The sequence below is a fragment of the Vidua chalybeata genome, chromosome 6 (assembly GCF_026979565.1).
Source record: "Vidua chalybeata isolate OUT-0048 chromosome 6, bVidCha1 merged haplotype, whole genome shotgun sequence".
Taxonomy (NCBI): domain Eukaryota; kingdom Metazoa; phylum Chordata; class Aves; order Passeriformes; family Viduidae; genus Vidua; species Vidua chalybeata.
Window position 1 is genome coordinate 5,658,623 of NC_071535.1, and position 15,271 is coordinate 5,673,893.

At 40.2% G+C, this 15,271-nt stretch overlaps 1 protein-coding gene across 2 annotated transcripts in view; it reads left to right on the forward strand.

Moving 5' to 3' along the window:
- The window catches only part of MNAT1 (MNAT1 component of CDK activating kinase), a 117,743-nt gene that overhangs the window by 26,605 nt on the left and 75,867 nt on the right, over positions 1-15,271 (forward strand). Inside the window, exons 1-3 of one of the 2 annotated variants that reach the window (XM_053945559.1) lie at positions 3,897-3,991; positions 7,522-7,674; positions 9,287-9,360. In XM_053945559.1, coding sequence (XP_053801534.1) covers positions 3,924-3,991; positions 7,522-7,674; positions 9,287-9,360 — 295 coding nt within the window. In that variant the 5' untranslated portion in view covers positions 3,897-3,923. Of the gene's footprint in view, positions 1-3,896; positions 3,992-7,521; positions 7,675-9,286; positions 9,361-15,271 lie in introns of those variants that run through there. The other variant, XM_053945558.1, reaches the window with a different exon arrangement.

The following is a 15,271-nucleotide window of genomic DNA, read 5'->3' on the forward strand; positions in this document are numbered from 1 at the left end:
TCCCACTTGGTCATGGCAACTTGTTCTATCAGTCACATCATACCAAGCAAGTTTAGTGGTAGGGAGGACATCACTTTGTTACACTTTGTTTTTTGAGCACTGATAGGGATTTCAGAGCTATCCAGGACATGGGTGATTGCTCACCAGTCTGTTTTTTCAGTTGTTTTTAATTGTGTGTACATACACCCACACTGTCTCTGTATTTGAATAGCTTGAGGAAACTGGACTGTGTACTTTTCATGCTTCGAGTCAAACACAAGTCTCTGCTCTTGGCAGGAATTTGGCTTGGTTCCTCCCAATAGCCAGGAGAGATGCGCCAACATTTGTAGATCACTCAACAGTATCTTTGTGAAAGATGGGTCAAGATTTTGATTTTTGAAGATCTTTAAAGCCTTGCATGCTTCCCATTGGGACCCCAATGTATTTTGGAAGACCTTGATCATATGCCTGGCTCTCTGACAGATGTGTCTTATCAATTTTATCTTCTTACTCTGAGATTAGACATGAGATATGGGAGTGTCTCGTGACAAGCCCTCAGTAATGTGGTCAGGATATCCCATCATGCCACAAATACCTTTTAATGTTTTTCCCCTTTTACCGTAAAGCCACATTTCCTTGTCTTGTTCCCACATGCTGTTGTTGCACTGTTAAAATATGTTGAAAATACAGGACAGAAGGTAGAAGTCTTGTTTCAGTAAAAGATTTCAAGTAAAAGATCTGTTGTGACTATTTTGGGACCCCCAAGTGTTTATTTTTTGTTGTCTATGTTTTAGTTTTTTTCCCCATGTGATTTCTGGTTTATGTATGTGTTTGGTGTGATGGAGTAAGTGAATGCTCTGAGTACTTGGGTTAGCAAGACCTGTCAGCGCTGGGGGCAGCTCAGCCCACACCATGGTGCAGGACTTTCTCATGAAGTAAGAAATGGATATGGAGGGAGAAGGGAGCAACATATCTCAGACTCAGGTGGAGTCTGGTGTGAGATCTCACACTTGTTAATGACAAGTGTGTTTGTCTTGTGAGACAATGGGTGACGTTGAGCTGGATTGTGTCTAAGAAAGTGCAGTTTCGGCAGTTTGGACAGACTTGGGAGGTTTCGTAATTGTGACTTTAGTTCAGGTGTGCTGTGGGCAGCTGTTGATCCTGATAAACTATTTAATTTGATATTTGTTGAGAACTCTGAAAACTTGCAAAGTTCTCACTGAAGGAAAATAAAGCATAATAAAAAAGGTTATTGACACAGTTGAATTATTGTTTTAGTGCATGTGTTTGCCCAGTAGACCATAATGGATTTGGAGTAGTTGTTCTGGTACACTGAGTAAATTCTGGGTCGGTTTTGGTGTGCCTAGTCATTGTGAAAGCACTTATTTCTCAATGCCACACAGCTGCTCTTGAAGTGTTAAGAATTGGCCTGTCAAGTACTGGCCTGTTGTTTGACCAAACTGGCAGAATGGTGCTGTAAGACATGTTTTTCTGATTGTGTCCTTAATTGACTAAGCAGCACTGTGTCAGAAAGAACCACTTTTATTTAAATACCCATAGAAACATTTTTTCTATACTATTGAGAGTTAATAACATAAAAGCATCTCTATTTTTTTTTTTTTCTCTAGGGAAAAAAAGTAAGGCTCATCTCTACTGGATAAAAGTGATTTAAGTTTTAGCTTGCTGGAAATTCTCTTGTCAGGTCCAAGCCCCTTGAAATGTTTTTGTAATAGAGATGTTGAAACACAATGGGTGGTGGAAATGTTTTTTATTAATTGACTCAGTATGTCTTTTTTTTTTCTTTTGAAATGCCAGTCAGTCAAGGCTGTTATTCAGCCACTACCTGGTCTGCTTTATTTCTGGTGCAGCTGAGATGAACTGGTCTATATAGCAGAGTATGTACATGGGAGTTTGGAAAATAGGGTTAACTGTGCCTGAATGTCTCCTAAATCTTTGAGATGTCTGGGCTCATTTAACCTCCTCTTTTCTGCAATATGGAGCAGAAATTGTCTGACAAAACAAAAATGAAACAGAAGTGGTGTGCGTGCATCCTTTTCCCAAAAGATATAAACAGTCGAGAAGGAGGATTGTGTTCTCAGAAGCTTGGCAGATGATGCTGAGAATTGACATAACACAGATATAGGCAGAGCACCAGAGTCTCTTTTGCTTTGTTACTTAAAGGAGGGAGTTCAGATCAGCTCTCTGGAATCCTGATACTTTTGAGAAAAATGAAATGTTAGCGAAGCAATCTCTGTGATTTTGTGTCACAATGTGTGTGACTGGACTGAAGAGAAGGGAGCTGCAGATGACTGCAGATAGCTTATCAGCAGTGTTTAAAACCCCAAAATTCTCACCTGAATTGAGCACTTCCCATCTGAATCTGATAGAGTTGTGCTTCCTGCCTGAAAGCTGTTGCCATGATGAGCTGTAGTCTCTGAATGGCACGTGGGCTGCCTGTGAGACCTGTTTATTTACTAGTTGAAGACAAGACCCATTGTGTGGGTTTTTTTGCCAAATAAAGTTTTGAGAGCATTCTGAAGTTGTCTCCTCACAAGGTAAGGACAGCAAAATCCCCACTGATAGAGCTTAACAGAATCTGGACAGGACTGAGAGCGAGAGTAATTGGTATCACCTCCCAACTCCCTCCTGTATTTGGCAGTCAGGGAAGAGATGGCCCAAAAAACATAGGCAGCAGCTACTGCAAATACTTGAATAAGGATTTATGGATTCCTGAAGCTGAGGTGTGAAAAGGAAAAGACTGATTTTTATCCCTAACTCCCTATTGATCTCTTAAGCTCCTTTATTCTGAGGCTCTCAGAAGTGCTTGATGTCACTGGGGTCATGCTTCTCTTTCCTCTGCTTTTGGTCCCTATCCTGTAACATGAAAAAATGGCTTTAGCTGGGTTCTTTTGACTCTTTTGGATCAGAGAGGTCATGGTTGCTGCAGACTCCAGGAAGAACCTGCCTTCTAGGCTGTGTCTGAGTCCATCAGCACAGAAAATAAAGCTGCAGTGGCCAGCTGCAAATCGTTGATGAGCTCTTGGCTACGTAGCAGAAACCACTGCGACTTGTTAAATGTACTGAAAGTTGTGAAATAAACAGGTTTGACAGCTGCTCTCCCCAGACTGGGCTGTTCTTGCCTCAGTTCAAGAATCACTGCTTGAGAATATCAAATTGTCTAATCCAAGAAGCCCAGGAATGTTTCTAGAAGCATCTTTGATTTAAAAAAGTAGATGACATTCTGTAAGCTTTCTCATGTGTGTGTTTTCTGTTTTTTAATATTCCTTCCTCATAAATCAAGTCATTCCACTTCTATAAGTAAATTTCCCTCTGACATCGAAATTGAGGAACAAGTGAAAACACATCATTTTTGCTGATTCTTTCCACTCCTCTTGTTTGTAGCTCAAGTCTTGGCTATGTATTGAAGACTGTATTATTATTTTTTAATCAAAACTGTTTCTTCCATAGGAGAGAGGATAATTTATTTTGTTACTTTAAATAACAGAAACATCTTGGTTCTAAAAGCTGAAGAAAGAGGGGCTTAAAAATTCTAAGTATTTGATACTGTGTAATGAATCTATCTACCAAAAATAGGCTTTGTAAAGAAGGGTAGTAACTCATTCTGTAATAATCTTAGTCAACAGCAAAAGCCATACATATTTTTTTTACTGAAATAATTAATGGCTGCATATCTAAAGTTCTGCAATTTTTTGTAATGCTTAGCAGAATCTAAAATTTTGAGGGAATATCTTGTGTTCCTGCTTGTGAAAATAGCTGTTCCTTTAATCTGTTTTTTTGGTCCCTTGCCAGCCAAGCTAAAAAAGCGAGCAGCACCATCAAGCTATGCTAATGTTGTGAGCCATTTTCATCCTTCAGTGTCCCAGAGGGTTGATTCCTGGTCTGCCATCATCCCTGCATGAAGTGAATGTGTGCATGTGTGAAGAATGCAGGATTGGGCACAAATCCTGTACCCTTTGAAGACACTCTGTCCAAAACAAACACTCAGTTCCCAGTGAGTGTAATTTAGTTGATAAATATCTTAACAGCTTTCTGGGGAGGAACCTCTGCTTGTTTTCTGCAATGTACCAAAAGCATTTTTAGTACCATGCTGAAGTCCTTGAACATGAGGGCCTGTAGTGCTGTTTGTGCATTGATGGTGCCAAACCATGTAGATGTTTTATTGTTTGTTTCTCCCAAAAATGTGGTGTTTTAGACTGCTCAGAGACTGGGCCTTTGGTTTAATATTTCATGGGGATTAAAGAGAAGAGCAACAGATAAAACCTCTGTGCATGAAATGAAAATGAGCGTTCTAATGTTTCCTGGTGTCAAAGACCAGGAGACTTTATTGCTCCTGGTTGGCATTACTGATAGTTGTCCCTGTTGTATGTCCATGTGTAAGTCCTTGGGCATTTTCTGTTCATATCTTCATCCTGATCACATGTTCTCAAGATACAAAATCAAATCCAAATCAAAATGTTTTAGTGAGTGTGTGAAGTAGAATACAGATTGCAGAGAACGTGCAATCTTGTTGTGGAGAAGCAGCAACATCACACCTTTAGTTTAGCTCTCATGTGAATTTGTAGTCTTCAGACAAACTCAGAATTGAACAAATGTATAGATGGGATTTTTTAAAATAAGAACATTTGTCATCATTACTTTATATATGTAGCATATCTGCATACATAATACGCATGCAAATGCAAAATTGCCTCTTTAAGGCTCCTCATTTAAGAAAACACAGTGCCATCTGTTTTGGCCCTGATTTGAAGGTGAGTTAAGCAGGTGCTTTGGTGCTTTGCTCATTTGGAGAAAGCCACATGTAATGTGTTGGCCAGTGAAAGATGTACAGAATGGTGTCCTGCTTCCTCAATCAGCTGTCCTTACAGTAAGGCCAGTGGGGAAGAGTTGGACTTGGAAAGAAATGGAAGGATCTCCTGAAATGATGTGGTTTATGTGCCATGAGGAGCTCTCTAATACCAGTTGTGGTGTTGGGGTGTCCCTCTGTGCTATTGAATGAGTTTCTGTGACTTTGGTGAAGTCACAGAAATTGCTACATATCTTTAATAACTAGCTAACTGAATAATCCGAGTGAAAAAGAAATGTATTTTTAAATTTTACAGTGCAAGGTAATTTTTTTCAAGTCACATTTTGAAATCTTTATTTCAAGATGTGAAAGAATTAATTAAATCCACCTTTGTAACAGTGTGCCTTTGTGGTGATGACACGTGCTCTGACATTAGTGGTCTGCATGAAACCAAAGGGAATTCCTTGGAGCAGGGTTGGGAAAAGGCTTTTTTCCCTTCCTCAAGAATCAGATGGAGGTGTGTGACCAACATTGTCATTGGTGGCAGAGTGGCTGCTGTTTGTGGGGGCAGGATGACACATCTGTTTGGAAGGAAGCTTGGGATCTGTGTGTGTTAAATCTGTCTGGAGATGGGAGAGGAGGCAGGATGTGGACTGAGTCCAGCTCTGCCCTTGACTTGTCCCATACAGCCCCTTTTGAATTCAGAAGGAATTATCTCCAAATAAATATAAGGGTGGATGTGCACGAGTGAGTGAGAATGTGATCACCTGATGTGGGATTCCCATAGTGAGGTGTTGACTCATCTTTTTATGTATGGAAAGCTATTTTGCAGCCTTAGAAACAGTGCTTTCAGTTGGGGAAGGCATTGAAGCACTTGTATGAAGTGCTTTTCCAAGGAGGGATTTTTTTCCATAGTCAAGTCCTGTGCAAACTTGAAGTGTCTTTGATTAAGGGAAGTGGGGAGTGAAGTAGTTTCAGGTGCTACTGTCTGTGAATAATATCCTGCACATGGAGCCTCTGTTCTGTTGGTCCTTAGGCAATACTGTGATAAAAAAACAATACAAACACCTGCACTTGGATCCACCTGCTGAGTTCTGTCTCTTTACTCCTTATTCTATAACTTAGGAAAAAGGAGGCAGGGACTTTTCTGTGCTTTGGCTGCTGTGTTGAGAGGCACAAACAGGACAAGCTGCCAGAATAGAGCAGTGAAACTGTCCTTATGTTGGGCTCCTGCATGCACAGACAGGTTGGGAGAGGAAGGAGAAAACTCTTGGCCCTCCTGTAGTGGGGCCATAAATTGCTTTCATTATGTACCTTACATTAATTTCTCATTATTTTATTGAGTCCATGTTCCAGCAGCTTCTAAATTTCAGGCTTAGTGTGCTAATGAAGTTTAATCATTCCCAACCCAGATAATTTGTATTTATAAATACATTTTCTTTTCTAACTAAAGGAATTCTGGAGCAGGAAAATGCCCAAGTAAATTCAAGGTTTGCTCTTTAACATTGGCAGCTGCTGTGCAAGATGCAGGCTGAAGCTGTAGATCTCCATGTGTTAGCAGCAACAAAAAATTGCCTTTTTTTTTTTTTTTTTTTTGATTGTGAGATACAATTGTGTTTGTTTCCCACTTTCTAATCTTGAAAACAGAAGCTGGGTAAAACTGGTTGGCTCTCCTCATCTCTGCCTCTGTAAGGACTGGAACCAGTTTAGTTGGGGATAGGTCAGCAGTGTGAAAGTTTTGTTTAAGATCTTTCTCAACCATGTCAGTGTTGTTTCTCTTAACTTGTTTAGCTTTTGTGCTGGGTTTGTGAAGGTAAAACATGGCTTAGCCCTTAATGTACAACTGTTTTGGTTTCAATATAGCAAAGCTATAAATAGGCTCCCCTTTGCCTCCCCAGCAGTAGGAAATGACTGCAGCAGGTGTTGTCCTCTGCTAGAAATTTGCACATTATTACTACCCAAGTATTTCTTTCTTAAAATCAGCTTTCTTGTTACGTGTTCTGCCTTTATTAAATGGCAACTGACTGGTCAGCAAGTATCTTGTTAAAATCTGAAGTCTTCATTAGGTCAAAAGAAATAAAACCAGAAAGTTATTTTTGTTTTATTTCTGTGCAGCCTCTGTGTAAAGTTTATTTTATATGCAATTTAAAAAGTATTACCAGAAGGCACAGGAGAGCTGCATAAAGCTGGTTGCTGACTGAAATGGTTTTGATTCTTTCAGCTTTTCCGGGCTGGAGTTTAACTCAGGTTTGTTGCAGCAGTTCCTTTGTGATAGGACTGACAGATGCTTGGAAGTCTGCAGGCAAGATTTGTGTCCGTGCTTGGATTGAGTTCTCCTTGCACTGCAGAATCAAGAAAATAAACTGGGGTTTTTTTGTGCAACGAGGTGGTGCTTAGAGTAAATAAGGATATTGCAGTCTGGCCCATGTGAAATGGGTTTGCTGATGACAATAAACAGCTTCCCCTTGATCCAGACTCCATCGTTTTCTTTGTATTGATGCTTGGTCCCAGCAAAGAGCTGGAGATGTTTGGGCAGGGAGAATGCACGTGTTTGTGCTGCTGAGCCTGTTCTGCTCAGGCAGGGTGGAGAGCCCTGGCCTCCTGCCTCTGGTGGGTGCTGCAGAAAGAGTGAAATCAGGGGAGGTGTGCTGTGCAAACAGCAAAAAGGGGGCACACTCCTGTGTTTCAGTTCCTGTTTAACATCTGTGTGCCTTTGCACCCCTTCCTTTCTTCCACAGATGTGAGAGCTGTGTGGAGCTGCTGTTTGTGAGAGGGGCTGGGAACTGCCACGAGTGTGACACCCCCCTGAGGAAGAGCAACTTCAGGGTACAGCTCTTTGAGGATCCTGCTGTCGACAAGGAAGTGGAAATCCGGAAGAAAGTGCTGAAAATGTGAGTGTCACCATGTAGAAGAACAGAGAGTAGATGCATTTCATGGATCAAAATTTAAAGCTATTTACTTATTCAGTAGTACAGGGGAGATTTTTTTTTTTTTAAAGTGGCAGACCATAAAACTTGACTCCATTTATAATGGAGGGATTTCAGAGAATCTGATTTTGTGCAACAATTGAAAGCTGAATTCTCAATTTAGCCTTGAGGGATTCCTGCTTAGCATTAGAAGATGTTGAGTGTTTCTATGTGGCCTTCTTTGGCAAAGACTTGGCTCCAAAATGGAGATGATTAGATATTGAAAGGATGAACATGGCAGTAGAGCAAGAAACAGGACCTTGATTGTTTTGTTCCCTGGGGACCTGTTCTGAGAGTTGAAGGCCAGTTCCCTTCAAAATCAAAATGGGCAAAAGAGTTCACATTGTTTTTAGCTTCACACAGCAATTGTTAGTGGAAATGGTTCCTTACAAGCCTGGTGTTACCAGTCTTTCATGCAGATTTGAAAGCTCTTGAAATTGAGATAAATGAGGTCTAAGATTGCATCTTGCTCCTTGTGGCCAGTAAGCAGCATTTTATAAGGAAAATATGGGAGCCAGTTGGTGTTTTGATAGAAAAAAATCTGATAAATGTAACGATCCAGAGAGAATTGTGTGTGCCTAAGTGAACTTACAGGTAAATTATAAGCTTGTCAGCCTTTATCTAAAACTTGGTACAATAGTAAATAAATCATATGATGTTGCTGAGATGTGGGGAAACTGTGCCACTGAATACCAAGATGCTAATGTGGAAAGCAGTTTTAATTTTGAAATTGGATTTTAATGTCTATTGAAGTTAACAGAAGTCAAACTGGAATAAGTCAATAAACATGGAATAAAGTTTAGTTAGAAGAGAAAATGTTGGAAAATGTAAGCTTGGCCTACTTGGGTTTGCCAGATTAATTTTTAGGAGGCAGAAAAAAATGCCCCCAAGTTGGAATATGGCCTCAATTCTTGGGATTTTGATATTCCTGGATGTCATGGTCCACAGATCAAGCAAAATCTCAGCTTTATATTTTCTTGGGAAGAAAGTCTACCTGTCTTTACTTTCAAAAGCTGTCCATGTTCTAAGCCAATTGTCCCTTCATCTTTTTACTTTCTCCAGCTCTGAAGAGGTGAATATGAGTGCTGGAATGGTCTATTGATATGAAATGAGATAATTGTGTAACATTTTCAGTTTGCTGCTGACATATGCTTTCTGTTGTTGGCACAAAGCCAAACTCCCTTTTCTGATTGTTCTAGAAAAGCTTTTTTTCTGTGGGTGTTACTCTTGTCTCTGCCTTTGTTAAGAGCCTGGCTGGGAGTTCCTCTGTCTTGGCCTCTGTGCTCATGTTTACCTGTAACCCTGGAAAAGGAATTGGCAAACAATAGGCAAAGATAGCACAGATTTCTTCCAGGCTGCCTCCTTTCCTTTGGAGCAGGCACTTCTGTCTCCCCTTAAAGATTCTGGTCAGTCTGGGAGTCACAAAGCACACCGTAGATAAAACTAGATCAGTGCTTAATCAGCTGGCAGCAAAAGCCTTGTTGAATGGAAGTTGCATCTTTCTGTGTTTTATAAATACTTTTATCTTCTCTCAAAGATACAATAAAAGAGAGGAAGACTTTCCCACTCTTGATGAATATAATGATTTCTTGGAAGAAATAGAAGAAATTGGTAAGTCTTAATGCTTGAATTTTTGATGTGCTGTGCTTATGAGACCATAAGCTTTTATCTTCTGACTCAGCTGCCTATGAGAATGTCTAAGTTCAGTTTCTGTAACATGATTTTTCATTGTATCAGATTTTTATATAATTACTTTTTTTCTGGATTTAATCATATTTGCTGAACTGTAGTACATTGTTAAGTAAAGCATTTTATCTGCCAGAGGAAAAAAAAACAGTCCAAAGAGGAAGCAAGCTGGAAAAGAAAGGCTTGCAGGGGACTGTCAATGCTGCACTGGCAAAGATTAAACAAAGAGAGGAGAAATTGAAATTTTCATTATATCCCTCCATTAGCTTTATCTACCATGACAGAAGCCATATGGTGTCTTTCATCAGTTTTGCTTCTGCAAGTACAGTAGTTGAAGCAGCTTTGAAGCTGATGACCTTACATACCACTGTGGTAGCATTTTATGTTTCTGTGCAGAAGGAGAAGGTTTAGGAACAGACGTTGATTTCTTTCTTTTTGGATTAGCTGAAGCAGAACTTTGCCCTTTGGGGAAGGGACAATGTTATCAACAGAGTTTATTTTCTTCTTAGTTAGGGTGACTTGTGATTTATGGTGGAGTGATGGGTTTTGCTTAGAAAAACAAGGATGTGTTCAAAGGAGTGACTCCTAAATGGTTTGCTCTTGGTTTTTATGAGCTTCTGAGCCTTTTCTTTTTTTTTGACCTGGAGGAAGAAGAGGTGACTTAGAGCTTGCAGGAGGAGCAGTAAATGTAATTTGAAGGAAACCATGGAGATGACACTTTTCCTTCATTTTTCTCAAAGGAGCCCTTGCTCCTTTTTGCGCTGTGGTGTTTTGTAGAAATGTATCCAATGCACTTATTGCTGTGAGCAATGTATGATGTTTTTGTTGGCATCAGGAGGCTGAGGCTGGGAAGCCAAATCGTGTGGCTGGGAAACACCAGTCACACTCACATGGGTCCAGATATCTGGAGGAGATGCTGTGGGTGTAGCTTTGTTTGTATATTTTTTGGAATGGTATGGGAGAAGGAGGGAATGAATAGAAAGAATGGCCAGAGGATCTTGGAAGAATCTGTGTGCTCATGGGAAGGAAAACTGCTTTTTTTCATGTAGCATTAAATACAATTTCCCATTTAACTGCTGTTGCAGGACTTTTCAACATCTGTAACAAGGGAGTTGAAGTTTTGCCTGAAATTGTCTGAACCTCAAGAATTTGTGCAGGATGTTATGATTTTACAGCTCTTGAGATTAGGTGGTTACATTGCAAATGGTTCCAAATCCTGTACTGGGAACTTGGTTTTAGAAGCAGCAGAAACCTGGCTGGTCTTGATAACCTTATGAAAAAAAGTGATTTGGCCAGTAATTGTTTTGGCCCTACAAATGCATAGTGAAGAAGCTTGATAGAGTTTTTAGGAATTGGAGTTAGTTACCTGAGAGGAACATCTAAAATTTGAAGTCCAACTGCATCCTAGTTCGTTCATGTGGCAGCCAGGGTGATGAGAGGAAAGAAGGGGTGCAGTCAGAAGACTCTTAATTTTCACTGTCAGTGAGTTCATTTTTGATATCCCAACTCCAGACAGATCCCAAAGGACAGGTTAGATTCAACAACACCACTTTAGGTAAGAGTTCAAGCCCTGTTTGCTTTCCCTGGTGACAAAGCCCATTGCACATTTGTCTCCAAGCCCATCCCTGCTGTGGTCCTGGGCAGAATTCCCCACCTGGCAGTTGTCTGGTGTGGCATTTTCCAGTGCATGTTGTGAATGGTGTGACTGAACAGTGTGTTAAAAGTCATTGACTCTGTATGATCATGTCACACTTTACTGCTGAGAGGAGTTATTTCATTTTTGTGTGTCTCTGAACTCCCTGCTTGCTTGCTCATGTGGAAAACTGGGCTGCAAGATGGAAAAGAGAGGATGTGCAGGGCAGCTTTGCCTTGTGGAGCCAACATTCAGCAGACTTGCAGTAACTGGTGGTGGTTGGGAAGGTTTCCCCTCTCCTCATGCCCCAAACTTTCAGTTTTTCTGTGAGAGAATCAAAGTGCAGCTTTACCTTTATTTTTTTTTTTTTCCTCTTTGCTGGAAGGTTTTGTTTCTGGAGTTGTTGTAGGGGCTTAAATGAAGTAGTTGCTTAGCACAGACAAAATGTTAACATCCTGTATAGGTGTATTTCACGTGGCCCTGATTCTGATAGGTTTTTCAAATATTCCAGGTAGGTCAGCTCCAAAACTAGCCATGGAATGAGACACAGCAATTGCTGACCTCACTTGAAACACATTTTCCTCCTTCATATCAGCTGTTTTTTACCTACAGACTTTTTCCATTGGAATAGAAGAGTTGGATGGTGCAGCAGCAGCATGTGTGTATGTGGGAAGGTCAAACAAACATTAGGGTAGTCACCTTTTAAGATTTCTATTATAAAAAACAGGTTTTTTGAAGTGGTTTAGAGTGTAGCCACTGAATAATGCTTTGGGCTAAAATGTGTTAAACAAGGCTTTAAATAAAAACCACATTTTTAAAGCAAGTTCTCCCCAGAAGAAAAATCAGTTGGACAATTTGAGAACATGGTAAGCACAGTTTGTTGTCATTAGCACTAGGAATAAAAATAAAGTGAAAGGGTTAAAACCTGCCTTTGGGAAAGGTGTGGAAAACATGTATCTGAGTGAGTCTGGTCTGTGCTCATAGGGTAAGAGGGACCTGGTTAAACCTTTGATTGTTGCTACAAGTTGTACTATGTGGCCACAATGTGAATTTCGCTTGCTCTTTCTACAAAGTTTTCTTCTTCCCCCAAGAATTTCTGCTTCCCCAGAGTATCTCTGGCCATTTTTCAAGCCCTGTGTGAAAGCTCTTGGAGCAGGACCCACTTCCCAGCGTGTGCCTGGCACCTTCTCCTGGTACCTGAGTGAGGCCCCCAGGCATTACCGCAGCACAATGGTTATGGTTAATCCTGCTTTTTAAAAAGCATTCAGCTCCGAAGGAGACTGCTGTTCTTTGTGTATTCCCGTGTCTCCCCGATCCTCCAGGACTTTATGCAATACCAGGACTTTCTCTCAGAACGCTTCTCTGAGAAGTGATCCTTGGATAGAAAGGGTTTTGCTATCTGTGATCACTTGTGGGTTGTGCTGTTTATTGTTTTGTGGTTTGGTTTTTTCCCCCCTCTGTGTGTGTGTTCTCGAGGATGGTGTTGCTGGTCCTGACACAGGCAGTAACCCAACTGGAAACTGGGCAGCTTTATCAGAGATCTGATTCAGTCATCACACTGTTCCAGCCAAAATGGTCTTTCTTAGAGTGATGGATGGGGCTGAGTGATTTCAGTCATTCATTGCTGTTTACAGCTTTTCTGGAAAAGTTATTGACTCAATAAAAGACTGCTGAGGATAAATAGAAATAATCATTGATACCTAACTAGACTTTTCTGGCTTAACTGTAGGTTTTCTTTTGTTTCTGAGAATTATTTTGTTATAATCCCAGAAATGTTGGTTGGAAGGGATCTGTTAAATTCTTTTCCATCTTTTCTCCCCCTCACTCCACTCCTTCCCCTTTTAAAAGTACAGGGGTCAGGCATCAAAAGCACCAAGGGAAATTGCCACAGTAGCCTGGGACATCCCAGGCAAACTGAGGATGAAGTTGTGTCTCCTTCTGTAGCACTCTGCCATTCCCAATCTGGGGTTTTAAGGAGATGATAATTTAGGAGTTGTTTGTAGTAGGATGGGAGGAATATTGTTTATAGTGAACTAATGCTAATAATTTTCAGTCTTAGTCTAAAAAGGAGATTTTGAAGGACTTAGTCCTGCAGTGGAGTGATACTCATTCATACTGCTATGTCTCTGGACAAATTATTGTGCCACTTAATTAAAATTTTTGTCTCATTTTCTTTTTTATAACAAGGAAAATATTTTTTTTCATTTGTTGTAGAATTGTATAATGAATGTTGTTGTTTTGAAAAACAGAGAAAGTCCCTGTAGAGGCTGAATTTCAGAACTTGGGAGTTTCACCTAAATAGAATGAAATGTTTCACAAAAACACAATAGTCTTCCTGTTATACTTAACAGATGTCTCAAGGCAAGTCATTTTATAAACCAACCAATGTGAGATGGATAAGAAGATAAATAATTGTTGCATACAAAACAGCTTCTGTTTCTTTTCCCTGAAGGGCTTCAGGCCTCTTATATCGGCTTATGCTATATTTCAGCATGGACAAAAATAAGTCTGTCTTCTCTTTGAAACCTTTTCAAACCAGCCATCTGCTTTGCCACTCATATTCAGATCTACACCAATATTTTTTCAGGGTAGGTGTAGCATATGAGTTGGAACTTTTAACTCTTTCTAGTTCTTCTAGTTCTATATTTTTTTTTTTTTTTGGAGTTATGAAGTATATTTAAAATAAATTTCTGGCAAAACTCAAAGCAGGCCAAATAAAAAAAGCACTGCATAGTCCTATGTTGAAGTTTATATGTTGAGTGTTAGCAACAAGAACAAGTGTTCTTTGGTTTTATAGCTGTTGGGTTTTAAATGCCAAGTAACTTGTGGAGGGGACAAAGGGCAAGAGAGGGAAATAATATCTTAATTTTTTTTTGGTGCCCTAGTGCCCCTTGCAAAGCAGACTTGTCAGCTTTGTATTGTGAGGATACAATGGCAAGAATTTGTATTCTATAAATATTGATGAAAAGACGTTTGAGGCTCATGAAAAATTTATTAGAAAATATGTTGAAAGATGTTTTGGCTGGCTGGCTGGCCACTGGTAACCATGCAGTGTCAAAGAGCAGCTTGTTTTGCTGGTAGGTGTTTATTGTAGGACAGAAGATGCTGTTTGCATGAGCTAAAGGGCAGCTGTTGACACTGAAGTTGATGTAGGCAGATCCAGGTTACACTGTCACACTTTCCATTGTTTTGCCTTTGTTTTTACACTTTTTAACACTCTTTTACACTGTTTCCAGTCTTACAACAAAATGTCTTAAGTGTTTCCACTCTTGAAATGTGTACAAGTCAGTGTTGAGGAGGAGATGCTTAGGACCAGGACAATGTTTCTCATCAGTGGCTGTAGATCAGCATTCTCTGGGACAAATTTCCTCTGGCCTTTGAGGGGGCTGGAAGTTAGAATCTCTAATTGTTGGTGTCCTACAATATCCTTGAGTGACAAACCAGGATAAAATGGGGAGAGCAGAGTCAGCATGGTGTGAGCAGATCTGACTGCTGAGAGGGTTGTGGCTGTGGTTTGGTTCCAGCCACAGCAGGAAAACAAGGGGGTGATAAACACTTCCACCATGAGCAGTGCAGTGGGCTTTTAGGGTGCCTGTACAGGTGGCTGCTGAAAATTTCCCAAACATTGATGCAGAAATAGATTTTTTTTAGATAGAAATGTTAATGTGAAGTACCAAAATACACCCATTTTTATAAGCAGTTCTTAATAAAGGTAGGCATCTACAAGTGATTAAAACATGCCTACTTTTTCCCAGTATGAGTTTTAAATCTTAAGCTTCTTGTTTTACAGACCAAATTGTGACCAGTTGGACCTATTAAAGATAACTGAGAAAGAAGCAGAAAAACAAACCCTGAAGGTTTCAAACAGCAGTAATTGCAAAACAGAGATCATCAGCTTATGGCTAGATTTATTTTTAGAGAAATATTCATGATGTTCAGGAGCCTAAAGGCAATTTGGCATCTCCTCATGCACCTGAAGGTGGCATCTGGGCATCCTGCTAGCACAGCATGGCTCATGGGCTATTTCTTTCTTGTGTCGTCATTGAAGAGTTTAGAGAGCTGCTGTGTGGATTTAAGTTGTAGGAAGTGCTGACATTGCCATGCAGCTGCTGTCACTGCAGAGCCCTGGGCTGATTGTGTGCCAGCTTTTTCACATGACACTTCTTCTGTGCCCTAATACTCAAATATTAAAACTTCTTGTCA